Raw genomic sequence first — 27772 nt, 5'->3', positions numbered from 1 at the left:
TGGTTTCAGATCTTTGCATACCATAGTTATTTTTACTTTATCATTTATATGACTAAGATATTTTTATTATAAATACAAAGTCCCAGGGAATGAGGTACATTCATCTTAGGATATCGGCAAAGGAATAGTACTTTTTTACCATTTCTAATTGTGCACTTGTGGCTCCATGTAGCATCACAGACTTTTTCAGAGCAATCTCTGAAGGTTTTGGTAAGACTTATATAAGAGATGTACCAGTTCTTATATTTATTATAACAAAGCTATTGATTAAATCTAAGGTTCTTTGCAATGATTTCCTCTCTCCCTTGTATTCCCAAGCCTTATCATACTTTTTCCTAATTGGAAAATAACTCTTTGCCTCTCATTCAAACTATAAGGTTTTAGGATTCAGAAAGACCAAATCTTACATTTTAAATGTATCTTGTAATATTTAACAAAACAAAAGTAAGCAACAAATATGATAGAAAAGTTAAGATATTAATAGGCTTAAATTACTTGACAGTTATATATTTGTATAATACATGTTATCGCAGCATGGCTTCATCAAAACAGTATTTTTAAACTTTATTAATCCATCTGTCCGTCCATCCATCATCCATTCGAGGCAGTTTCTCACTCTGTAGTTCTGACTAGCTGAAACTTGCTTTGTTGTCCAGGCCTTGAACTCACGGAGGGAGATCTGTTTGTCTCACTCCCTAAGTGTTGGGATTAAAGATATGCACTATCAAGCCTTGTGACATGTTTTTTATTAGGTAGAGAACAATGAATACTTCTCAAACCTTGATGTGAGGGCTTTTGCCATGTCTTATTATACCTTGTTTTGTTGTATTTGGTTTTTTGAAAGGAAACTGAGAATGGATCTGGGAGAGAGGGGAGGTAACCTTTGGGAACTAGGAAGAATGTAGGGAGGGGAAACTGGTCAGGATGTAGACTATGAGATAAGAATCTGCCGCCCCCCCCCCCCCCCGTGTGTGTGTGTGTGTGTGTGTGTGTGTGTGTGTGTGTGTGTATATAAAAATTTTATTATTTATGTGTTTTTTACTTACTCACTTTACATCACACTCACTGCCCCTCTCCCAGTCACCTTCTCCCCTAATTCCCCCATCATCCTCCATCCCCCTTCCCCTCTCCTCTCACCTGGGTATCCCCACACCTTGGCATATCAACTCTCTATGAAGCTTGGCACATACTCTCCCACTGAGGCCAGACAATTAGTCCAGTATGAACAGGCAGCAACTTTTGGGATAATCTGTATTCCAGTCATTTGGGACCCACATGAAGACCAAAGTGCACATCTGCTACATATGTAAGGGAAGGCCTAGGACCAACCTGTATATGTTCTTTGGTTAGTTGTTCAGTTTCTTGAGAGCCTCAGGGGTCCAAGTTGATGTGGTTGGTCTTCCTGTGGGGTTCCTATCCCTTTAAAGGCTGCAATCCTTTCTCCTCTTGAGAAGAATCTATTTTCAATAACAGAAAAAAAAGGACAATGTGTAAGTTGAAAATATAAAGTGTATACATATGTAAGTTGGAAATATAAAGTGTATAGATATTTTTGTTTGTAATTATAAAATACACATTTAAAATAATTAATCAAGCATTATAAAGTACTTATTAGTATTCACTTTAAATACTGGGAAGCCTAAAAGTACACTCCTAAAGATGGTAGGTAGTGCCCAAAGTCAGTTTTAAAAGGCTCTGTCACAAAGTGACATTTGTGTAGCTCTTCTAAATTAATCTGGGCAGGAGTCCATTTGGTTTTTAAATGAAGTATAAGTGTTTTCCTCGTGTACTGTATTAAAATAGTTTACAGAGCCTCTGGGGTGAGAACATAGATTGGTTGGTACAGTGCTTTCTGGGCATGCACATAACCCTCTCTCAGTCCCTAGCACTGCATAAACCAGGCATGGTGGAGACAAGGTTAGAGGCTCAAGGTCATCCTCAGTTACATAATGTGTTTGATGCCAGCCTTGGATACATAAGAAGCTGCCTCACATGGTGAGAGGAAGAAGGGAGGTAGAGAGAGAACAAACTATCATAGTGGTAAAATAATGAAGGTAATGGCCTTATTGAAAAGCATAGTATTACATAGTTTTCTTACTAGTGATAATTTTAAATTTAAAGTTGAATACTGAGCCATTCTTTTGTTGCTTTAAAATATTTTTAACTATAATTACTTAGTAGGCGGTATAATTTTAGTATTATCTAATGCTGTATTCAGAGAGCAGTATCTCCCTTAAAGTCTGGAAGAAACTAACAGCTTTCAGAAAGTAGTCATTTTCACACATGAGACAGTTTGATCCAGGTCAGATTAAATTAAGAGTTTCAGAGCAAACGTTCTTAACACTTAAGCAGAAGAAAAAAAATGTTTTTCCTGTATCTTGTTCTTTTGTCTAATTTAAGGGAACACAGTATTATGTCTAATTAATATTTGCCCATGTACTTGACACTCTCTGAACGTGTAACTCAGATTTAAAGATTTATTACATTTATTATTTTAATTACATGGATATGTGTGCAGGTGTATGCATGTGAGTCCAGGAGCCAACAAGCAAGAGGGAGGCAAAGGGTGCCCTGGAACTGGGGTGACAGGTGGTGATGAGCCCAACATGGGTGCTGGGCATCGAACTCCTGTTCTCTGTAAGCAGTCTCTCCTGTCATTAACTAAAATTTAGTAAGACAGGAAGAAGCTTTAAAATTTGTTTGAAGTTTTATTACTAAGGTAAATATTAGATACTGTGCTTTTGATTTTAAGAGTTATTATCGATCATGATAAAGGAACATTTATCATTTTTGGTTTAAAACAATGATGGGAAAAATAACAATTTTGGATTTTTAAAAATATTACAAGTATTCAAAAAGAGTGTCAATTACCTGATGAATGGATAAACTGTATGATATACATTCAACATGCAATGAAATACTATGCTACCTTTATTTGTTTATTTATTTATACTAAAAGAATAAAGATTTTTTTTATTAAGCATTGTAAGTTGCATTCATTAGCCTCTGGATACACCACACCACAATCTATCAACAGTCAGTCAGACCCACAGCAGTTCATTCTTCACAATCCATGAATTAGGGCAGAACTCCCTTCAACTTACAGTAAGACCCTACTAAGCTCTTGGGCAGGGGCTGGGGAGTTACACCTCATTTCTGATCACTAATGTGATGAAGAGCATCGGAAGTATATGAAACGTAAGAAGTGATTCTGATTCAAAATACATTGTTTGGAAACAGTAACAAAACATCAAAATGATAGAAGTATACCTGCTTCTACTAAATTCCTGATGGGAAACTTCTCAAGAACAAGCAATTTGTTTCCTGCTCCGGGGGCGGGGGGTTCTTTACAGAATTTTATATTTTGCTAGTATAAAGGCATAAGACAGCAACAAAAACTAGTAGTGCACGCTGCAGTGAGTACACCAGGGTAATGTTGATATTCCAAACAGCTAGATAATTTTGGGGGGTTTAGAATAAATGCAACAGAGGTCAATAATAACAAAATTTTAAGGTTAGAACAAGACCAGTCAGTGACTAAACAGATACAACATCTTTTGTAGGACTGTTACTGTTCATTAGTGTTTTGTTTTGCAAATGGGCACATACTGGTAAGAATGGAAGATAGGACAATAACATGAATTGTTGCAGTAAATATTAAAAAGAACTGGCTTATCTCTTATCAGTCCCCATGGTCTCACCCAGTGGATTTGACTCTAGTTTGGAGCCAAACACATGGTCTCTTGTCACTTGGTCTACGGGCTACACTCTCCATGAGATTCCCTTCCCAGGTGGTTTGCTCATCCCATTCTGGTGTTTCTGCCCCGGCGTGTTTCTTTACCTCAGCACCCAGCACAAACATGACTCTATTGCCTGGTAGCTTTTCATACAGTTTATATATGAAACTCTCAATCCACAAATACTCTATACCATATTATTACATCTAATAGACAAAGATACAAACTGCCCTTCTACAAAAGATATAAGACCTATAGAATCTCTTAAAATATTCAATTCTACCTAACCCACCAGGATCCAGGTCTGGTTTCTGCAGCTCCATCTTGATCACCTCCCCCAATCTCTGTTCCTCTTCCATTTTCCTACCTTTTCCCTGCCTACCTCTCTACTGTCTGATCATGTATCATCTTAACATCAATCCACATATCACCTTTTTTCTTTAATTTAAAAAATTATATATATATATATTTCCTTTTATAATATTTACTGCAACAATGCATAATATTAACTGCACACTTTAAAAATTATGAGCCATGCAGAAGTTTACCTCATATAGTAGCACAAATGGTCTACATCCGATTCAAAACCACATAGCTCACTGATCACAGAACTGTGAGACCTTTAAAAGGGAGATTCTGGAGCACGTAAAATGACGCAGTGGGTGAAAGTGCTAGCTGCGCAACCATGACCTGAGCACAGTGTTAGGATCCCATGATAGCAAGAGTTCTACTTCCCAAAAGTTGTCCTTAGATCACCACATGCATGCCTACACACACACACTTAACCACCACCACCAACAATACATTTTAATATTTCACTTGATATGATGATATACACGTTTAACCCCAGCACTTGGGAGGCGGAGTCAGGCAGATCTCTGAGTTTGAAGCCACCTGATCTACAGATCAAGTTCCAGAGCAGCTAGGCCTATAGAGAGAAACTATCTCAAGAAACCAGAATAAATAAATGATTTTTAATTTTAAACGTTACATTTTTATATTTGTAAAAATATACCTAAACCCGAAGAACTTCACGTCAAGTGAAATTTGCCAGGTTCTGAAAGAAAAATGCTGTGTGATCTCATTTGTATGTGGACCCTTGAAGAGAAAGTTGAATAAATGGAACCTTTGTGTTAGGACAAGGTGAGAGGAGAAATGGGAAGAAGTGGGTCCTGGACTACAGGTTTTTAGAACAGATGAATAGGTCTATAGAGATGTCAAGTATAGCTTAAGAACTAGTTAATATTATATACTGTGAGACTGGGTTCAGCTCAGTGCAGAATAAGGCTCAGCATCACAGAATTAATAATAATGCGCATTGAAAAATATAATAGAGGTATAGCTTTTAGGTTCCTTTAGGACACACATACATTAAAAGCATACCTAGAAGTTTATAGATATACCACTCTGTCTATAGTGGTCATTTTGCTATATTTATATATGAATCAGACACTTTGTACCTGTCAGATCCGTAGCTGAAGACATAGCTAAGTGAATGGTAGAGTACTCAGCTATTATGCATAAGACCCTGGATTCAGTCTCCAGCAATGTAATCAGTCAGTCAATCTGTAAGATTCATTTATGTTCTCTCAAGTTATCTAAACGAGTAAGTTGTTTTTCTATAACACTTTAAAGTCTTGATGGCATGTTCTGTGTGTGTGTGTGTGTGTGTGTGTGTGTGTGTGTGTGTGTGTGTGTGTGTGGTTATTTATTAGAAACTGGATGTGATGGCACATATCTTTAATTCCTCCACTGCAGGAGGCAGAGGCAGCAGGTGAGTCTCAATTCTAGGCCAACAAAGGCTTCATAGTAAGTATTTGTCTCAAAACAAACAAACATCATTATTATTAGAGTGTGCATAGTTCTTTTAACCCTTTTAATTGCTAGGTTATCAGTTGATCTCTTCAGAATATAAGAAAGAGTTATCCTCCTCTCTGCTTGCCTTTTTATTTTTGATAGGATCGGAAGCTCCATGGTACAGCTCAGCAACTGCTCCAGGATAGCAAGACAAAAATAGAAGTCATCCGAATGCAGATTCTTCAGGCCGTCCAGACCAATGAGCTGGCCTTTGATAATGGTGATGGAGTACACTTAAATTTTTGTTGTCTTTTACAAGCATAAATGTCATTATTAAAGATGCAACTGGGGCTAGAGAATCAGCTTGCCAGTTAAGAGCACTTGTTTCTCTTGCAGAGAGCCTGGGTTTGATCCCAGAGATTCAAGAACCTTTCTGACCTCTGTGGGCGTCAGCCATTCCCATGGTGTACATACATTCATGCAAGCAAAAGAAGCAAAAAACCAAAACCAAAAAAACCATGCACATAAAATAGAAAAACAAATCTTTTGAAACATAAAACAAAACTTTTAAAAAGGGAAAAGAGGCAAACACTCAGGGTTATGGGGAAGAGAGATTTCAGTTTGGGAGGTTGGTTTTGTTTTACTTGGGATGGTCACTTTTAGAAATTTGCCATTTGTTTTTCATGTATAAAACATTTTTTTCATTTCAATAAACAATCAGATGTTTTTTAACTAATGCTTTAAGAAGCGGGTTGCTATTTGAAAGTATTCCTTTGTTTAACACTTTGTGTATTTATATTAATTCCAATGGGACTCTTGAGCTAGTTTTTAGAAGTAGCTAGAAGCTATGGTTCTTTCAGTCTCTGCAGATTGGTTTCAAGTCCCCAGTGGATCCCCAGTTTTATGGATGCTCAAGTTGTAAGTGGAATAAATCATAGTATCTGCAGAGAATATTTGTGTATCCTCTCATATGCTTTTAAGTCATCTGCATATTGCTTATCATAACTAGTGCAGTGTCAACACAATGTGAATATTTGTATTGTTTAGGAAATATTGACAAGAGCAAAAGTCTTACATTATTAGTGCAGACTCGGTTTTTCCCTCAGACATTTTGTGCCAGCGGTGGTTGAGTCCCTACTATGGAACTTACTAGTGTGGAAATCCACAATGCTGCCACATTAAGTTAAATATCGTAGTGCCATCGGGTCTAAAGCCTTTTGCTAGATGTGTGATTGAGATGTATATTGGCTGGCTAAAACAGTATTCCATGTTTCAACCTTTTATTTTTTATTACTATTGTCCTTATTGACTTAACTAAGTTAATGTCAGTAATTTATTTTTCCTGATTTCTTTAATCATTAGATTAATGATTCAATAAATAAATAATTTTTCTTTCTTTTTTTTTTTTTTTTTTTTTTTTTTTTTCTCCTAGCAAAACCTGTGATAAGCCCTCTTGAGCTTCGGATGGAAGAATTAAGACATCATTTTAGGATAGAATTCGCAGTAGCCGAAGGTGCAAAGAATGTCATGAAATTACTTGGCACAGGAAAAGTAACAGACAGAAAAGCACTTTCAGAAGTAATTTTAAAAATAATTTTTAGCTGTTTAATATGTTATCTGAAAAACATCCTGGCATAAATGACAACACTATCTCTCTTTTTTTAACAAGGCACAAGCAAGATTTAATGAATCAAGTCAGAAGTTGGACCTTTTAAAATATTCACTAGAGCAAAGGTTAAATGAGCTCCCCAAGAATCACCCCAAAAGCAGTGTTGTCATTGAAGAACTTTCACTTGTTGCGTCACCAACCCTGAGTCCACGACAGAGTATGCTGTCCACGCAGAACCAATATAGCACACTGTCCAAGCCAGCAGCGCTAACCGGTGCGTAGCATGTAACCTTTTGTTTTGTCTATATCAGATTATGGATTAATAGTTGGAGTCAAAGGCATGTATTGTCCTTCAATTATAGTTTAGGTTCATACAGTATACTATACTATGGGCTGATGGCACAGTATGTAAATTACTTGGGATACTGAAGCAGGAGGGTTACAAGTTAAAGGCTTGCCTGGACAGCTTAGTAAAAGCCTCTCTAAAAATAAAAGTGAAGTGATGGGAACATAATTCACTGGAAGAGTGCTTGCTTAGCATACACAAGGGTTCAAGCTCTTACAGAAAGAAGAGGCTTGTAATATAAGTATAACCATTATTACCACTGTGGAGTTCTAGAACATGCTCATCATCCCAAAAGAAAACCAGTGCTGATTTGATGCCACTCTTCTTCCTAGGCCCCAGCACCATTAACTGGCTTCATGTCTCAATGGTTTCTCTGGAGAGTTCATGAGAATGGGATTCTGTACCCCGGGGCCTTCCCTATCTGGCTTATTTCACAGAGCATACTTACTCATCTTTTGACTGAATGATGACCATGATATAGTTTTATACCATGTGTTTTCCATTTATAAGGATATTTAGATTCTTTTTGACCCAGCAGGATATTGTGAACCTCTGAACATTTGTGTACCTTTTTTGTTTTGTTTTGTTGTTGTTGTTGTTTTGAAAACCTCTTTTCAATCTGGAAGGACACATATCTAGGAATGCACATGCTAGCTCATATGACTTCTTTGTATTTAAAATTTGAACAGTCATCAAATTTTGACAGGTGTTATGTAATGTAACATTCTCCAAAATAATGCATACCAAGGTTCTCTACATCTTGTTAGAGATAAGCACTTGTTATTTTCTTTGCTGTTGTTAGATTTCAAGTTATTCTAGCTGTGCTAGTAGGGCCATTATTAAAAGTGGGGTAGAGATTTCTGGTTTCTGGATCTGTCTCTACTTCTTTTAGTTCTGTATGTGTTTGTTTCAAAGTTTTTGTCTCTTTTGTATGTATGCATATAATTGTTATATCTTCCTCATGAATTGACTTCTATTTTGTCTTTTATTTTAAAAAAGTGATGTCAAGTCTAGCTTGTCTGATTTTAAGTTAGACATCACCAGTCTCTCTGTGGTTACTGTCTGAAGCAAGTATCATATTCAATCTTGGTGAAATGTATATTTGGATATAATATGAGTCTTTGTGATAAGTTGGAATTGGATCATTTTAATGCCTTATATCATTAAACTGTGTCTTATAACTATGTAGTTTCATCTATTTATATTTATAATAATGGCCCATAATATATACTGAATTCTAATTCTAATTATTGGAAATTGTGTTAACCTTTATAAGCCTATCTTATATGCTTGCCTTTACTTCAGACATTTTAATTATATAAGAGTTTCCAGGTCATCTGCACTTCTGACAGATGACTGCAAATTCTCAGAGCCTTAGGCTCAATTCTCTTAAGATAATTTACCAAGCTCATGAAGGACTATACTTAACCATTACAGCTTTATTATAAAGGATACAAATTAGATTCACAAATAACATGTTTTATCTTATATGGGGAACATAGATTTCAGAGTATGTTGCATGTGTATATGAGATAAAGCCAGAAAAAGGATCATGAGACTGGATAAAGAGCTCTTAAAAGAGGATAGAGGAAGACAGAGAGATGTAATAAAGCAGAAGAGGGTGACATGAAGGGACCTAGCCAAAGGGGCCAGGAAGCCCCATAGGGAAGGGAAAGGGAGAGAGAGAAGTATAGTGACACATGTGTTTGAAAGTGTCAGGAGAAAGCTCGTTAGTGTGCTAGCCTACAAACTTAATTCTGAGGGGTGGGGGAGTGAGATGAGCCAAAGGCAAAATGCTCAAAGGGTCTTAAACATAGCACTCTCTGGTTCTTAGGATCTGTTGCCCTGACTAGCACTTCAGTGTCTTTCACCGCCTAGGCAGTTCTCTTGAGCTTTAGATGTCCTCATGTTTATTGGGACTTTATTATATGGGTGTGACTGAATGAATCATTACCATGTGAAGGAAATTGCCCTGCTTAGGAGGTCAGGATATCAGTCTTAGATGACTAAAAGTCCTAACCCCTATTATTATGATTAGTCTTTCTAGGAATGTCTTCTTCCCTCATGAAGCTGTCTAGAGACCTTCTGTGAGACGCCATGTTAGCATAAACTCCAGTGTGGTCTAAGGCACCACCATGAGTAACAAAGATTTAGATTTCCCTCCCATAAACTAAGGGTAAAAACCTTTTGAATATAACGAAGCTACTTAATAGAGAATGAGGCTGGCCTGTGCAATTATGTCTCAGAACATAGGTGAGAGCCTGTGAGATGATTTATTTCACAAGATGTCCTCTGAGCACATGCGTGATATGGTATACAAATTCACATGCATGCATGCATACATACATGTATCTAAGATCAAACAGTCAGTTAATGTAGTTTAAAATTATTTTAAACAAAAGACTTGCATCTGTCATTTTGCTATTTGTTCTACAAATGATATTTTTTCTATATGACCTCTGTAGATGTTTCTAATCATATCCTCTCATTTGTCTTTTGCTTATTAGTTTTAATTAACAACCTGGTTTTTGAAAAAACATTATAATAGGCATATACAGGATTTGTACAAGAAATAGATAGAGTATTCTTCATAAGCCCAATTTCTATGTATTCATCATCTGGTACCCTACTATCAACATCTTAAACTAGTCTGGCACAGATGGTTTTTTTCCCCGTCATTTTCTCATTTGTGTTTTAAGGTTGTAATGTTTTGATGCTTGCTCACTTAATATCTCAAGATGGCATTCTTGAGTTATAGTTAATGGTAATCCATTTGAGTAGTAGAGTTATGGCGTGAATCACAGATTTTTATAATTGGTGAGTCTACACTGACATGGTTATGATCTGAGGTCCGTAGTATATAAAAACTCACTCAGTCTGCACATTGCTCAGGTGTTAGGCATCCTGTAATGGTGGGCATCTGCTGTTAGATTTCCCTTATCAGTCCCTATCTGGTCTCCAATCTACAACCCTGGCAGGCAGCCCCTCAACCCCCTCCCCCTTTTTTAAAATGATTTTGTTCCTCTTCCTTCTCCCAAGTCCTGCGACTGTAGACATTTACCACCAATCTCAGCTCTACAGGTTGTCTTTTTCTAGTATGTCATTGTTTGAATTATAAAATGTGTAGACTCTTTAGTGGTGCATTGCTGTGAGTGCATGAGCACTTCTGTGTGCTTATGTGCGTGCACTCCTGTGTATATGAATTGTGTGAGTGTGTGCATCTTTACGTGTCTTTAATACCCTACAAAACTACTCTATACAGGTGCAACTTCCCCTTTTTTTCTGCTGTTTTAAAATATGTGTTTGTACATGATGTGCTTATTTAGAGGTTATGATGGTCTTAGGTATTTGTTTTAAATCATCACAAGAGAAGTTTCAGAAGGAATTATAAACCAGGAACTCCTGGTATTCGCCTTAGTATGTGCTGTGTCATTTGTGTCACCACTGTTCACTGTTGTCTTTGGCCCCCATTCTTTGATCCTTCTAGCTAGTGTCTTTTCACGGAAATGTAAACAATTTTTCATAGTTTCTCTTCTCAGCAGGTTTCATGGTGAAGGACTGCTTTGGATTTTGTTTTTATGGGGAATCGTTTTTGTTATTGCATTATAGTTTTGTTTTCTACAGAATTTATTGACATTTTCTCTCAGCATAGTGCTGCGTGCTGGTAATCCCAACCCTGAGAGGCTGACAGAGGTGGATCAAGGGCTCCAGATCAGGCTGGGACACATAGAAGACCGCATTTTCAAACAGCAATAGCTGTTGCAATACTGAATTAGAAAAGAAGCATTTACTTGTTGTAATAGAATTCATAGCTACTTCTTGTAAATATTTAGTTCTTAGACTGACTTGTGTTGCATTTTTATATTACGGTTTATGAACGTGAAGAATGTAGTTTTACCCTTTTACTAATGTGGTTATAAGCAATTGTAATTATGCCATCTCATAAAAGAATGAAACCTCTAGGTATTTTAGTAAAGATTTTAACTCCCTCCGGATTTTTTTTTTTTTTTTTTTTTTTTTTTTTTTTTTTTTTTTTGCCCTAAATGAAAGCAGGTGGTGAGCATTGTCATGCCCTGAAATATGGAAATTACTAAAATATTTAATAAGCCACCAGGATTTGAAGGAGTAGCCAGATGTTTTTAGTTTCCCCAGGATAACTTTACTACTGAGTATTTACACTGGAAATTAGGGAAGTTTGCAATTACAACAATATAAATAAAACACAAGCACAACAAGTTGCTTCTTTAAAACTAAGAGAGAAAGGGTAGCCACTCTGTTCAAGCTTGTCTTGTTGCTCCACTACCTAACAAGCTTGGGGAAAGGTGCAAACTGGTCTCCTCCCACCTTAATGAGTTTGTTTCTGCCCATTCGTTCAGTGGGACTCATCCATCTCACGTACTTGGGCATGTGACTTGTTTAGTTTAGTCTGTCCCATTATCAGCAGTACTCCCTTAGGACAATGTCACGTATACTGGATGTAGTTTGCTCTTATTTCCAATGAGAAAGCTCCTGTTATCCTAATCTCTGTTCTTCTAAATGTGGTGTTATTTTCTTTTTTGCTGCCTGTAGTGTTTTCTTTTTATTATGTTTTGAAAAATTAAAACATACACTTTACGATTCTTTGGTTTGATATTCATGAGCTTTATAAAATTTTGAGAGCCTTAAGCCACTTCTTAAAAATACCTATTTGTTTCCTTTTCTACATGATTGTAAGTTAAATCATAAGTCACATATGAGCAGTGCTTATCCCTGGCGTCTTAATTCTTTCTGATGTTGTCTTTAACTCAGCCAACCTTTTCTGTGGTGGTGCTTAGTCAGCCACCAGTTCCATTCAGTGCAGTTTTTAATTTTAGACATGTCCTTTTGTCTCTAGAAATTGTGTACTTTGGAGTTTTATTTTGTTTTGTTTTATTTCTTCCATGTTCAACCTTTGAACAGATGGAATATAAATGTAATTATTTTAATGTCCTTGTCTGCTAATTGTAACATTAATTTTAAGTCTCTTGTGTCACTGTGTTAATTTTTAATGTAGCAAAACAAAACTAAGTCACCTGATCTTTGGCTAGCAGACATTGTAAAGTTTGCCTTGCTTAGTAAGCATTCTTAAGCTTTGTTCTAGGATGTAGCTTCATGGCAAGAGTTTTATCTTGTCTGTTGTATAATTTTTAGGGTCTGCTGTGTACAAGAATGTCATTTGAGATCTTTTACTATTACGACAAAAAAAATCTTTCTGAATATTCCCTATAGTATGCTGTAAATTAAAGTTTTTTTTTCAGACTTTTCTACTCTCTGGGGACTCAAGTCTCTTGGGTTAGGTGCCTCTCCTCTCACTGAGGCCAGACCCGGCAGTCCTCTACTCTGTATGTGCCAGTGGCCTCATCTTGGACCAGCTAATGTATGCAAAGCAACATTTTTGAAAAAGATTATTTATTTGTACTCTTTTTTTAAAAATTATTACTCTTTAATCCATTTTTACAGTCCTATCTTTATCCCCCTTCTGGTCTGCCCCAGACAGCTCACCACCCAATACCTCCTATTCCTGTTCCTAAAAGGGTGCCCCACCCTTCCACCTCACCCCACCAGATCTCTCCACTCCTGAGGCCTCAAATCTCTCAAGGATTAGGTGCGTCTTCTCTCACTGAGGCCAGACCAGGCAGTCCTCTGCTGTAAATGTGTCGGAGGCCTCATGTGAGCTGGTGTATGTCGCCTGGTTGGTGGCTCAGTGTCTGAGAGATCTCTGGAGTTCAGGTTTGTTGAGACAGCTGGTCTTCTTATAGGGTCGCCCTCCTCGACTTCTTCTAGCTTTTTCTAGACCCCAATTCAACTACAGGGGTTCCTGACTTCTTTCCATTGGTTGGGTGCTGGTATCTGCATCTGACTCTTTCAGCTGCTTGTTGGGCCATTGGGCCTCTCAGATGGCAGCCAGCCATGCTAGGCTCCTGTCTGCAAGCACACTATAGGCCCTGGGCCTCCCCCTGAGCTAGATCCAGTTTGGGCCTGTCACTGGACCTCCTTTCTCTCATGTTCTTCTCCATTTTTCTCCTTGCAGTTTCTTTAGACAGGAACAATCCTGGGTCAGAGCTTTTGACTGTGGAATGGCAACCCTATCTTTATGTGTTTTAGTTGTTGTGTTTTTATGTCTTTGCACTACATGCAGGCTGTTCACTTGGAGGAAAGAGAGGGCATCAGATATTCCCGAACTGTAGTTACAAACAGTTTGCTGCGTTGTGAGTGCTGGAATTGAATCTTGGCCCCCTGAAAAAAACAATAGGCTATCTCTTAATAGCCCTGAGGCAATATTTTGAATTATAAGTTTAGTACAAGCAATGATAAAGCCATGTGTCCAGATAGCTTTAGTTACAATTACTTGTTTTTGTTTAGAACAACTTTATTATTTATTTTTCTTAGAAAGTTGGTTATTTTATTATTTCACTATAACCAATAATTACTTGACTCTCCTGTCAAATGGAAAAATAAAATAGAACAGGAAAGGTTTGTTTATGCACAGAACACAGTACTTTTCTGTGTACTGTGTAACTAGTACTATAAAACTGTTGAGCACAGCTGTTATTCCCACTAAGAATTCTTTTTATCTAAACTGGATGCTAATATTTAACTTTTATTTTCTCCTCATGTTCTTTAGCCATATAATTATGTAATCTTTGATTATGAAAGAAATATTCTTATATGTGTTTTTATGTAACTTTGTACCCTAGAATTAGTTTTGGTAAGTATTGTTCTTCTGTTGTTGTTTTCGTCTCTTGTGATACCCAGGCTGTAATAGAAGGCTCTGTGAATCATAAGCTATCCCCAAAGGCCTCCTAAGTTCTAGAGTAACTTATAACCTACCAATCTGACTGCTACTGGTTTTTCTTGTATAAAATAAGGGTTTTCGGTTGTTTAGGTTAAGAAGGGTGGTACATTCCTCACAGATCTTCTGTAAAAAGAGTTTGTGTGATTTTAGCAAATCTTTTCTTTGTGCTCTTTCTGAACAGATAACAGGCATGGCTTTGTATATTATGATTGTTCTTATTGCATAATTGTTTATTAACAGGTACTTTGGAAGTTCGTCTCATGGGGTGCCAAGATATTCTAGAGAATGTCCCGGGACGATCAAAAGCCACATCCGTAGCACTGCCTGGATGGAGTCCAAGTGAAAACAGATCATCTTTTATGAGCAGAACGAGTAAAAGTAAAAGTGGAAGTAGTCGCAACCTCCTGAAAACCGATGACTTGTCCAGTTCAGTAACCATGCTTTTTAAATCATGCCACAGACTAAAGGGTCTTATGCTAGAGATGGGCAAACATGGGAAGTGTCCAAATAGGACCAAAAGATTTCAATTGCCATTATTTTAAATTTTTTTAATTTATGATAGGGAAGAAAAACACATTTTACTCTATTAAAAATAAATTTGACTATATGAAAACATTTGAAAGAATGAAGTACTGAAAATCACTCTTTTTATCAAAATGGAGGGCTACAGACATTGAGCCTTCCTCCTGGTAGAGTCCATCTTTGTTATTTTAATGGTTTGGTGACTTTTGGTACATAGCTAATGGGTGAGTTATTTGCTGGAATAGATAATGACTGAGTTATTAGCTTTGATGGGATGCAGTTAGTGTTGGGAAGGCCAGAGTAAGAGATTTAACAGTGTGCTGAGGACATTCCTGTATAGAGTGAAAAGGCTAGGAGGGAAGGCGGGGGACAGCTGAACATTCTAGAGAGTAGCTCTCCTGTGTTTGGAGGAAAATGGGAGAGGAATAAAAATAATCATTTGAGGTGAGGCAGTAAGTTCTCTATAACAGACATAGTGGAAGACATCAGATGACTAATCTAGATACATGTGTACGGAGGGGAGTTGATACATTCTTAACTTAAATGTATAAGTTAAAATAGTTAAATGTATAAGTGTAAAATAGCACTTAGAGCATATTTTTATCAAAACTAAAAGATAATTTAGTTGATACTAAAAAAAGCCAATTAAAATACAGACAGTTCAGTATTGATTATTAAAAAAGTTTCTTCATGCTATAAATTATTGATAATTGTCTTTTAACAATTTAAAGTCTTTAACCAATTTTACAATTGTAATTACAGATGACGTTTGTGCTGTTTTGAAGCTAGATAATACTGTGGTTGGTCAAACTAGCTGGAAGCCCATTTCCAATCAGTCGTGGGACCAGAAGTTTACACTGGAACTAGACAGGGTAAGATGAGGACGTCTAACTTGAAAATAGTGTAATTTTTTATTTATTGGAAGCCTTTAAGAAGTTTTGTTATTTTATTTTGTGTTTTGAGACAGGGTCTTACTAAATGCCCAGACAAGCATGGACCACACTGTGCAGACCAGGCTGACCTCTAACTCAGAGGCCCTGCGGGATTATAGGCATGTGCCACCAAAGCAAGCCCAAGAAGTTTATAAAGTCAGAAGCCTGCACATATTTCTTATGTTTCTCACCTGAGGGATTGTATATAAATTTGTCTTTAAGACATAGGTACATATCTGATTGCTGCAAATAGGTCTTGTGTACAATAATTTTTAAATATGTAGTTTTTGTCAACTAGAAATATCTTCGGTGGTAAAAGCACATATTACAATATATGTATGTGGTTTGACCCTGTTCTGGATCCCCACCCCCCCCCCCGGTACCTCAATTGGCTGCTCCAGTGTTCCTTTCTCATCCTGTGCTGTGACTATAGCACCAAGCCACTGCTGTGCGCAGCTATTGAATAATATATAATCTTTTTGTATATCGCATGTTGAATTGCGTATTGATTGTATATTGGATAATATACAATCTACTCACTGCAGTGATTCTTCTGTCTTCTCACAATTTGTACATTTGACTTTGAGAGGAGCTCTTACACTTCATTTTCCTCGCTGTCCGTAAGTCAGAAATCTCTCATGAGTGATGTAAATAACTAGAAAATAGGCTATGTCTATATCACAGAAGGCAACATAGTAAAGTCTGCCAAGAACCTTATTTTAGATTTAAATCTATCCATAGTCTAGGAGAAAAATACTTAGCCTTTATTATATTTTGAGCTAAAATCAATTTTACTATTTAATATGGAGATCAGTGGTATCTATGATATCATTTTGAAGTTATATATACCAATGAAAACGTGTATGGTAGCTGTGGAAGTGCTGCCAGTTACCCCTAGCTTCTGTTTGTAAGGTGTTTTTCTAATTTATCTTGTTTATCTTCAAAGTAAGAATCCTGGTTCAGACTTTGCCTCAAAATTATATCTGCCAGTTAACTTTTATGGATATACATATGCATTATTTTACTAATCTAAGTAATCTCTATACCCGAGCATCAGACTGATCTTCAGCAAATGCTTCCATCCTACAATTTATTCTCAGTTCAGAGTCATTCAGTCATTATACTTCGTATTTAATCAAATATTTATTGATTATTGTTGGATCCTAGGACTTACGGTACAAATTGCCAATGAACAACATAAACAAATCTCTCAGGTTCTCTGAAGAAATTTACACTTCATTGGTTTTTCAGTAGCTACCTCATTAGTTTCAGGCTTCACTATTACAACAGAGCTATCTGTAATAGTCTACTACCTTGTTTCTAAGACATCTTTATCCCAGTGACTCCATCTTAGAAGATAACTTGATTAGATTAGGATATCTGTGGTTCATGATAGCAAGCATGGAAAATTTATATAAAGAAACCTGACCTGAGGATTTTATGTGAAGAATAAATGTGAGGGAAAAGAGGCAAAGTGCATGTACTTGATAGATACCTGTTCCAGTGATAGAACTGTAGAGAGCCGTGAAGTAAAATATGGGAGTAACAATAGAAAAAAATGTATGTGAAAAATCAAAGGCAAATCAGTAAAACTTATAATAACTAAGTGGATCCAAATTTACAGCAAGGAAATAGAAAAGAAAATGATACCACAAGAGTTTGACAATAATTATTTTGGAGGATTTGTTCTAGAGTTCCTCTGGTTAGGGATCATAAGTCAGTCCCATCCATCTGCAAGACCATTGTTTGTGTTTATCCTGATTAGGGTATATGTGCAGGCAGTTTATAAGCTATAGTTACAGAGATACACAGCTACAGTGTAACTCACAGGCTCAATAGTCACTGACTTGATATTCTCTTCTGTTCCATTGGTTACTGGCATAGGTCAAAACAGAGTCCTATAGAAAAAGAAGATAAATAGTAAATAGAGTTGAAATTCTGCACAGAAGTGAGGAAATAGGACTGTATTTTATGGATCAAAAGTAACTGAAAAGACCTATACAACCAGGGATCAGAAGTGAGAGACCATTGTCCACAGAGGAAATTACACTTAACCGGAGGACCTGGTGTGGGAATAAGACAGATTGCTGACATCCAAAGAGTATCCCCTAAAAGGGAAACAAATAACTCCCTAACACAGGGGGGAGCTGGATGTGTTGTCAGCAAAACAAACCAGCCAACCCCTGTGAGGTAGAGGTGTGGTGTGAAGTCAAACAGGCAGAGAGGTGGCCTATTGCCAGTTAGTTATAGGCAGCAGAGGTAGAAGAAACTAAAAGAGCCTCTTGTCGCTGCTGTCTTTGTTTTGTCTTGTTGGGTTTTCAGTTTTGCTTTGTTTGGACAGAGTTTCACTTTTAGCTCAGTTTGATCTCAAGAAGCATGTAGTCTTCTTGCCTCAGGTTTCCGAGCAGTATAATTTCTCCTAACTAGAATGTTTCTTTAGCCTTAGTAAGGCTTTGAGGGAAGGCCATTGATTTGAATCTAATGGAAAATGGTGTTTGAGTGGTGGGAATCTATACACTTGACGATTCCTCTCGCTCTCTCAGACAAGTCTCTTTTCAGGTTTTAAAAAATCATTTATGGCAAAATAGAAAACTTCAGATTTCCTTGGGATCATAAAACTGAATTCTGCTCAACATGAGCTCTGAAAATAGATGAGGATATGATCCTGCTAGGTCAGCAGAACAGAGACGCAGAAGGAGAAAGTTAAGGATGAAATTACAGACGACTGGAAGCCCTCAAGTCTGACTGCTCAGTAGGTGAACTAATTGCTCAGGTACACGGGAAGGAGAAGTAATAGAACTTCCAAAGAGCAGAGAATGTAATGTTTGAAATTGAGGATGAGTTAAATGGCTCTGTGAAAGCTAAAGAAGTTACACGGAGTATAACACACAAAGAGCTTTAAAAAGTGATGACAAAGAGGTCAAGACACATGGACAGAACAAGAAGGCCGACACACTAAGTTCAGAATGAAGGAATGTAGGGAAGCCACTGTTTGAATTCTCTAGAGTCAGTTAAAATTATGAGCTTCAGATTGGAGAGTTTACGTTTCTAGCAGAATGAGTAAGACACCTACATCTAAAACGCAGAGAGAAGGCTGGAGTCAGTTGGAGCACCATTACGACAAATGGATGTTAAGTCCACTATGAGGGGAGAACCAGAAGGAAAGCGTACCCACTGGTTTTGTTTGGAAAATAGATTCGGGTTAGAAGTGGGAGCAACAAGTATACAGTCATAAGACAGAGAGACGTGTGCGTCTGCAGTGAGAGGGAGACTGGGAGTGAGTGTGTGGACTGACAGGCACACGGGACTTGTAGTCTTGAGAGACTTAATAGTTACTTGTCCTTATTGACCCGCTTCATCCCACCCTTCCTGGGACAGGGTGACTCTTCATAAATACTGACCTCAAATTGTTTGCTTGAAATAAAAACCCCATGTTTTCCTCAGAAATTCACCAGAGAACAATAAATAGATAACTGTTTCTTGCACCCCGATGGAAATTCCACTATTTCTTATGTCATGACTTTCCAAAACTGAATATTTTTTAACTTTAGCATAAATGAAACTTTTTTTTTAGTAGTGGAAATTCATTTTCCTTAATGTGTAGCAAAGCACTCAAACTTTCCCAGTTTTGTGTCCCAGTACTTTTTTTCATAGTATCTCTATAGGCCAAAACTAAAAATAAACAACTCTCCCACAGTTGTCTTCAGCAGGAAGTGCCAGGTGAGGCATCCATGTAAAACCAACACTTAAGGGGGGCCAGGGAGAGTTTTAGAGCAGCCTGTGATGCGCACAGTAAGCGCTGCTTCAAATGCAGAACAGTCAAGTAGCTATTAATTGGCACTTATATTTATGTCCTAGAAAACAAGTATAGGGGCACAAGTGTTAAATGCTTTTGTTTAGCTCTTATTTAATTACAAATAATAAATGTTATGTCTGTATATTGTCCAGAATATAGTTTTCCAAAGTTTGGGATCAAATGGACTCTCGTTTCTTCCACATAAATGTTTTGAGTTTTGCTGTTGTTGAGGGGAAGCTTAGTAAAGCTTTCACTGCAGCACACTGGCGACAGAGGTACTAGTGGGGACTGTGCAGATCAGATCTGGAAGCTTTCTGTCGTGTTCTCTAAAAAGCAATGGCATTCCCAAGCACACCCGGATCCTTAGCCAATCATTCTGGAGTCTGTCCTTCGTCATGGCAGTCCCTTCATGTCAGATGTGCATGGTTGCTGTCATTAAATTGTGACGTACACTAAGTCCGTCACACTTCTACCTCAGCGACCCAGACAGCTGACTCTTGTGTTTTTTAATTATGTTCTAGCCACACAGGTTCCTTATTCATACCCTACAGTTTTCTTTGATTCTAAATTCAAATTCATGATAAAGCAAAATGAAGCACTAGCTGATATAGTCAGCCAGTATTGGAAGTTAATGCCTAACTCAGATCTTATTGCCCAGCCCTTATAATTGTACTTTTACTGTATCCAGATTATATTTGTTCTGTCATTTACAATTTTCTGTAAGCCTTTGCTTTGTAGTTTACATTCTAGACAGTGGTGGCATCTCTTTATATAGAAGCTGTTGTTCTGTATTGTGCCTTGCAACTCACATTCTACCTCTAGCCTACTTTCTTAAATTACACTGGATGTTAGACGTTAAAGAAACCTGACAATTCATGACATAAATTATCCTGATAGTATATCCGGGTCATAGGTAACCTTAGTTTGGTAAGAGTGTTCACAGGGAACAGGAGAAAGTAACAAAAAGTAAAGGTTGTTGTCTCCAAAGCCTTGTGTAACTCCAAGAGACTTAGGTCTGTGATTTCACATTCCATACTGTATCTCAATTTCTAATTCCTTTCAGCTTGACATACAGACTAAAAGCGGGGGAAAGAGAGCTCAATTAGCAAGTTAGTTTGAGAGCAGAATTGAAGTGGCTGGGTCTGCCTTCTACACAGTCCGTGATTCCATCACTGGCTTTTGTGCCCCTTCAGTCTGCTTCATCTATAACCCTTTTCCTCGTGTATCTTCTTGATCCTTAAGACTTCCTGCTCAACAAAGTGGAGGAGGAGAGAAGGCGGTAGACTTCCTTTCTTCTGATTTGAAAACGAGAACAAAATCTACATTACCAATCCTCGATGTGTTCTTTTAGTTTATTTCTAAAAAGTACTTCAGGACATTTCAACTCTGTAGATGTGTGTGCGTGCATGAGTCCAGGTGCTCACAAGTATGTGGACCTATGCATATCATGCAAACATGGATCCTGACCTATCACGTTCCACCTATTCCTTGGAGCTAGGATTTGTCACTAAGTGTGGAGCTCATCATATTTTAGCTAGGCTGGCTGGCACGTGGGCCCCATCAATCTTCCTGTTACTTTGTCCCAACTTTAGCACTGCAATTACTAGCTCCCACTAGCTCCCTCAGGAACACTTGACAGCTCAGCTCTTTGTGGCACAGGGCATGGGCTCTTACCCTCTGAACCGTCTCTCCAGCCCCTGAAATACTTAAACTTCTAACGAATAGAATCTAAATAGTATTAGTAATCAATTATGAATATACCACTGGTAATCTTAAAATACTTATATTCTCATGGTTTTAATTCCAAGGTATTTTTGCCGTACTAATTACGAGGTGAAGTCCTACAATCGTATATCAAAAGTTTTCTGATTCTTTTGTGACAATGAGTCTGTATTAACCAGACACTGTCACTATGACAAAATACATGAGAAAAATCATCTCAAAAAAGAAGTTTTACTTTAATTTATAGTTCCCACATTTAGAATTCACAGTCATTTGTCCCAGTTGATTTTAGACTCAGAAGAAAACACACATTATAACGGAAGCACATGAAAGAAGATGGTTGTTCCCTCCTGACAGCCAGAGCAAAGAAAGGACTGAATGCCAATGTATCTTCCAGCTGTACACCCCCAGTGACCACTTTCCCACCAACGCCCTACCTCCTGACGTTTCATCATCCACTTTCCAGAAGCAATACTGTCACCATACTGAACAGGGATGCTAGGGATGGCTGACACTTTGATTCATGTTGATTTCATGTTGCAGTTTTATAAATGTTTTCATTTTCATCAACTAGTTTAATAATTTAAAGTCACTATTATGCCTACTAGGGACTTACATAATAAGATGCTTATTTTCACAAATTGAAAATCTTTATATAAAAGAAATAATTTACTGTAGAACCTAAAGGCAAATACATTTCTATTGTATTGTGGGTGATCTGCATAATTCCTAAAAACAAAATAATAGAAGAGTCTGGGGCTTTCTGATTACAATGTACATAAATTATAACATTGCAGAAATCAGTTCATGACTTGGTTCCAACTTATAAACTATTGTCTAAGGTATATTTAGTAGTAAGTTGTTAAAATTTTGTTTTTCATGTAAACATTTCTGATGACCATAGTATATTCTCATGTATGGATATGAAATCATATACTTAACTTGTCTTTATGGTCTGGTTATTCAAGCCACTATTAATTTGCTTTTTTAAAATATACCTTTTTACAACTATAGTAAGTCAAAATTTTTCTATACAGAACATGGGTTAAACACTTCCACCTCCATTTAACATAGACTGCTGTGTTACTGTCTCTTGGTAATCTTGTGAAAATTCAGTGCCTTGATGTGCTTTCGGCTGTTACATACAGTGTGTAGCAACAGAAGTGCGGAAGAAAGGCAGTTTCATGCCCTCTCTGGTCCAAGAGTGTCAAAGTCATGGGTTTTTGATGTGGGTTTTCTGAGGCAGACAGTGAGTGAGACATCTTAGCAGGACCCCAGGCAATGGCATGTGGAGAAGAGAAAGCTGAAAGATTGAGGTTCTAAGTGGAAGAGGAGCTTCTGCGATTATTGAGTATTCTCAGTGCGGGTTCAGACCTTGACCTTTAGAAATGTATTAGAGATTGTCTGAATATAAGTTTAAGTTAAAACTGATAAGTTTGATAAAAGTAATACATAATTTAAAAAAATTACAAAGTTTTGTTTTAAATAGTGTGATTTTGGTGTGTAATTTGTTTATTGTATTTGTATTTCATATATTTTGTGATATTTTATTCAAGTGTGTGTCCAATGATGTCTTTTCTGTTTGTTTGTTTGTTTTTTTTTAATTATCTTAGTCACGTGAACTGGAAATTTCAGTTTATTGGCGTGATTGGCGATCTCTGTGTGCTGTAAAATTTCTGAGGTTAGAAGATTTTTTAGACAACCAGCGGCATGGCATGTGTCTCTATTTGGAACCACAGGGTACTTTGTTTGCAGAGGTAATACAGTATTTTATTTAATGTGCATAACTACAGTAGAAATTGTGTGCTGACATCATGATGTAGATGTGACTGAGCCACAGATGCGTTGAGCTCCTGACAGCTCTTCTGCATAAGGGCATGACCTTAAGGAAACTCGAGCTCTTGCCTGGACAATGAAGGGGTTGGACCGATTGTAGCTAAGATGCCTTTAAGTTCTCCAGATTAGGAATCTAGTAGCTTTTGTCACCCGTAGCCCATTACAGTGTTGATGTCAATTTGTATTTTATTTATTGCAGGTTACGTTTTTTAATCCAGTTATTGAAAGACGACCAAAACTCCAAAGACAAAAGAAAATTTTTTCCAAACAACAAGGTAATTACTACAGATGAAGTGCAGTATTTTATTTATAGAAAAACCCAGCTGTCATCTTTAAAATAATTGTGTTTTCTTTTTCTTCTTTGTTGTTCATTTCTAACAATTTTTAAAGGAGAATTTAAACAACCCTTTAGTGGAATAATAGAACCCATTATTCCATGCTGTTTGTTTTGTTTCGCTTTCAACAGTTTAGTAGCCTATGTGACCTCGGATTATGCTCTCTTTAAGGATGACCTTAAAATGATGCCCCTGCCTCTGTCTCCCAAGTGCTTGGATTATGGGCATGTACCACTGTGCCTGACTTCCTCACTGAGTCTCAGAGATAACCAGCTCATGACTCTCCACTCTGCTCTCTGAGCTTATTTGAAGCAAACTCATACATCACTAAGTCCTGTTCATTTTCACTGATGACTTAAATGTTACCCACATATAATACTAGAGTTAGGAAAAAAATTTGACCTATTGATCTATTTTTTAAAACTATTTGTTCTGCTTACACACTAGCTTTTAATAGAAAACAAAATAGTGAAACATTAGATTTTAAGATACAAATTATATTTGTTCTTCATAAATTGTAATCTGATGAATTATGAATATTTAAAATTATTGCTTTCAGTAATACATAAAGAAATTACTTATCCTGCTTTCATTATTCACTATGTCTACAGGCAAAACCTTTCTCAGAGCTCCTCAAATGAATATTAATATTGCCACTTGGGGAAGGCTAGTGAGACGAGCTATTCCCACAGTAAATCATTCTGGCACATTCAGCCCTCAGACTCCTGTGCCCACTACAGTGCCAGTGGTTGATGCACGCATTCCTGAACTAGCACCTCCGGCCAGGTACGTGTCTCAGAAGGCTCGAGCGTCTCATACATAGCCATTGCTGTGGCGTCTAGTGTGTTACAGTTGTTATGTTTAGTCCCAGCTGTTCCAAGGAGAATTGCAAAACTATTGACCTTATTTAAAAGACGTTAGTTTGCTTTTATTTTTCAGCTAGTTAAAAATAAAGACTTTCATTGCAGTTTTGGTAAATTGCTTTGTCTTCTATAAGTGATTCTACAGTAACCAAATTGGACTTTGATCTTGAACCTGAACCTCCTCCAGCCCCACCACGTGCTTCTTCCCTTGGAGAGATAGATGAATCTTCTGAATTGACAGTTTTGGATACATGTGGACAGGCAAGGCATTCTAAACATTCCTTATACATTTTTTTTCTTAAAACAGCACTATTATAGTGGCTAAAGTGTACATTTCAATTAAAATTATCAGTATGAAGTATGAATTTATATGTTTTTGGTTATTTTATGTTTGTATTTTATGAGTCAGTTTCCTCACATGATGAAATTGATAGGAGATAGCCCCTTTCTTTCTGTTGGAACACTGTTAACATTAGCCTCTGTATTCCCATAGGCCAAAAGGAATGCAGTGGGCTGCATACATCAGAAGAAGATAATGGGCTGGGGCAGGGGGTTCATTTGCTTGTTTGTTTAGCAATAAGAACAAATGAGCCAATCAGAAATGTTTTCTCAAATGCTTTTGGAATTATCACTCTGACTTTTATCAAAGAATTTGTTTACTGAAGTGTCCTAGTTTAATGAACACTTGATATTTTACAGGGTTCAGAAACTGTTTTCGATATTGAGAATGACAGAAATAACATGCGTTCAAAATCCAACTCTGAATATGAGCTTAACATTCCTGACTCAGGTCGAAGCTGCTGGGGTGTTGGGGAGCTTGAGGAGAAGAGGTAGGGATGCCTGGGCTCAGTGCTTCGCTGCCTTCGGCTGCTGTCTGTAGTTGAGTTGATCGCCTCATTTTTAATCATTACTGTTTCAGATCTCAGCAGAGGTTTCAGTTCAATCTACAAGACTTCAGGTGCTGTGCTGTCTTGGGGAGAGGACACTTTGGAAAGGTAATTTGTCAGCACTTTAGGAATACTTAGAGGATTATAAATTCAAATAAAACTCAATTATTTTCTTCTTATATCAGGTGCTGTTGGCAGAATATAAACACACAAACGAAATGTTTGCAATAAAAGCCTTGAAGAAGGGGGACATTGTGGCACGAGATGAAGTAGACAGGTCAGTTCTTAGAAATAAACCTGTCCCTTGTGGGTAAAGATTGAGAGAGCAGACAGCATAAATCTGAGTTCCTAGATAGATTTGATGATGCTAAATTAGATGCTGTTTTCTTTTCAGTCACTTTCCCTTAAGCCAGGTTTGTTGATACCAAGACAGGAAAATGTTTAAACTAATCCCATTAAACTCTAATAAGTTACAATGTTTATAAAGTACTAAAATGGAGCTGTTACTGATTTGTGACTTACTTAGTAAAACTAATCACATTTTAGCCTGTGAAACTGATAAAATGTTATTTCCTGATAATCCACAAGTAACTCAATGGTTAATACAGTCTGCTTTTTGAAATATATCTTTATGAATTTTCCCTTCTATGTGATAAAAAAAATTATAGTTACCTGGGAAAGGAGTGTTGGAAGGGGTAACTGGGAGGGGGAAGGGAGCAGGATGTAAAGTGAGTAAGTAAAAACTAAAATTAAAAAACTATACTTATTTACTCTATATATGTATACACATGCAGAGGTACATAGCAGACATGTAGAGACCAAGGACAACTTATCACCATGTGAGTCCTGAGGATCAAATTCAAGTTGTTAGCCTTCCCAGCAAGCACCTTTTCCTGCTGAGACATCTTGGTTTTTTTTTTTTTTTTTTCCTTAAAATCCATTTTTCCCCCAGTTAGTAGGACAGTACATAGTTCTGTCCTGGAACCCACTGTATTAGACCAGACTGGCCTTGAACTCACAGCTCTACCTGCCTCTGTCCTACTAGTTCTAGGTTCAAAGATGCACACCCTAAATCCCAGCTTAAATTCTATCATCATTACTATTATTTTCGTTGTGTGTGAGTGTTTTTTCTACATCATGTGCCTGCAATCTAAGGTCAGCAGTAGGGGATGTTGGATCCCTTGGAATATGAGTTACAGACATGGGTAACAAAAATTGCACCAGAGTCCTTTGTGAGAAAGCCAGTGCTCTTAATGATTGAGCCATTTCTTCAGTTCTCCACTTTGTGTTTTTTACATCATACACACACACACACACACACACACACACACACACACACACACACACACACACACACAACCTTATCTTTCAAAGAGTTTAACAGTGGTAATTATGAATACATCTTTATTTGGCTATTAAACTACAAGGACTTTAGGAATAAAAGGTTCAAATATAAGAATATATTTTAATATGATTCATACACATATGTGGAGTTATTTTATGAACATGGCATGTTTATCAGAAAGGCTTTCCTGTGATATTTAGTAGAAAGTACTTCTGCAGAGACTAGACAGATAACTCAGGAATGAAAAACACTTGATTGTCTTCCAGAGGACCCAGGTTTGGTTGCCAAGTCTTACATCAAGCAGTCCTGCCAGTAACACGAGCTTCAAGACTCTGAACACACATGTAAACTCACAGAAATTCACACCTACGCTGAAAAACAATAATAACTGCATCTTTTTAAAAAAATAGAACTCATTTGTTTCCTAAAACAATAAGAAACTATTTATATTATGAGCATCCATAATCTAAAGAAAAATCTAAAACCTGAAATGTTCAAAATATAAATTTTTTTAACCGAAGGTGTGATGCCAAAATCTTATTTAATGTTTACAGATATTTCATTCACATAATTATTAAAAATATTATTCTAAAGTTACTTTAGATTTTTGATGCACAATACATTTAAAACATAAATGAATTTTATATTGAGAACTGAGACCCATTACTATGCTGTATCTCATTACCTGTGATCAGAAATAGCTCTGGCCTCAAGCACTTGACAAAGTGTATTTAATCAATCCTCATGTGTTATCCTAATGGCATATATAGGTTTTGCTACATTGTTACTATTTTAAACCAGATTATTGTAAAAAGATGCTTCCTAATTAACTCAAGGGGAATAATCTTAATACCACAAATCTAAAGGTGTAGTAGGTCAGAGGCTAGAACCAGAGCCAGATTCTAGGTCATCAGCCCTGGTGAAATTGAACCTAGTTTTAAATAAAAATTGACAAGTGACCCAGATTATTTCAGTTTTAAACATTTCTAGTTTTAGATATCATGGAAACATCTCACATGAAAACCAAAAAGGAGATTCAGAAATGCTAAATAAAGCACATTCTTGGAGAAATTTAGGGAAGGTAGTATTTTTAAAAAAGTAATTTTAAAATGTTATCATGTCTAGAAGAGCTCATGAAAAAGAATCCATTCAAAAAATACAGCACTTAGAGCTGGGGAGATGACTCAGTGGTTAAAAGCACTGGCTGCTCTTCCAGAGGAGGTGGGTTCAG

The 27772-nt window shown here is 37.0% G+C and overlaps 1 protein-coding gene across 1 annotated transcript in view; it reads left to right on the top strand.

Annotated features, from left to right (window-relative positions):
- PKN2 (protein kinase N2) overlaps positions 1-27772 on the top strand; it is a 98853-nt gene that overhangs the window by 60415 nt on the left and 10666 nt on the right. Inside the window, exons 4-15 of the mRNA XM_080915881.1 lie at positions 5697-5814; positions 6967-7112; positions 7204-7417; positions 14544-14729; positions 15588-15697; positions 22889-23032; positions 23311-23386; positions 24058-24232; positions 24444-24570; positions 25009-25139; positions 25229-25304; positions 25382-25473. Coding sequence (XP_080772007.1) covers positions 5697-5814; positions 6967-7112; positions 7204-7417; positions 14544-14729; positions 15588-15697; positions 22889-23032; positions 23311-23386; positions 24058-24232; positions 24444-24570; positions 25009-25139; positions 25229-25304; positions 25382-25473 — 1595 coding nt within the window. The remainder of the gene's footprint in view (positions 1-5696; positions 5815-6966; positions 7113-7203; positions 7418-14543; positions 14730-15587; positions 15698-22888; positions 23033-23310; positions 23387-24057; positions 24233-24443; positions 24571-25008; positions 25140-25228; positions 25305-25381; positions 25474-27772) is intronic.

The sequence above is a fragment of the Micromys minutus genome (assembly GCF_963924665.1).
Source record: "Micromys minutus genome assembly, chromosome: 4".
In the NCBI taxonomy this organism is placed as follows: Eukaryota; Metazoa; Chordata; class Mammalia; order Rodentia; family Muridae; genus Micromys; species Micromys minutus.
The sequence above is the reverse complement of the archived record's forward strand: the minus strand, read 5'-3'. Positions and strand labels throughout refer to the sequence as shown.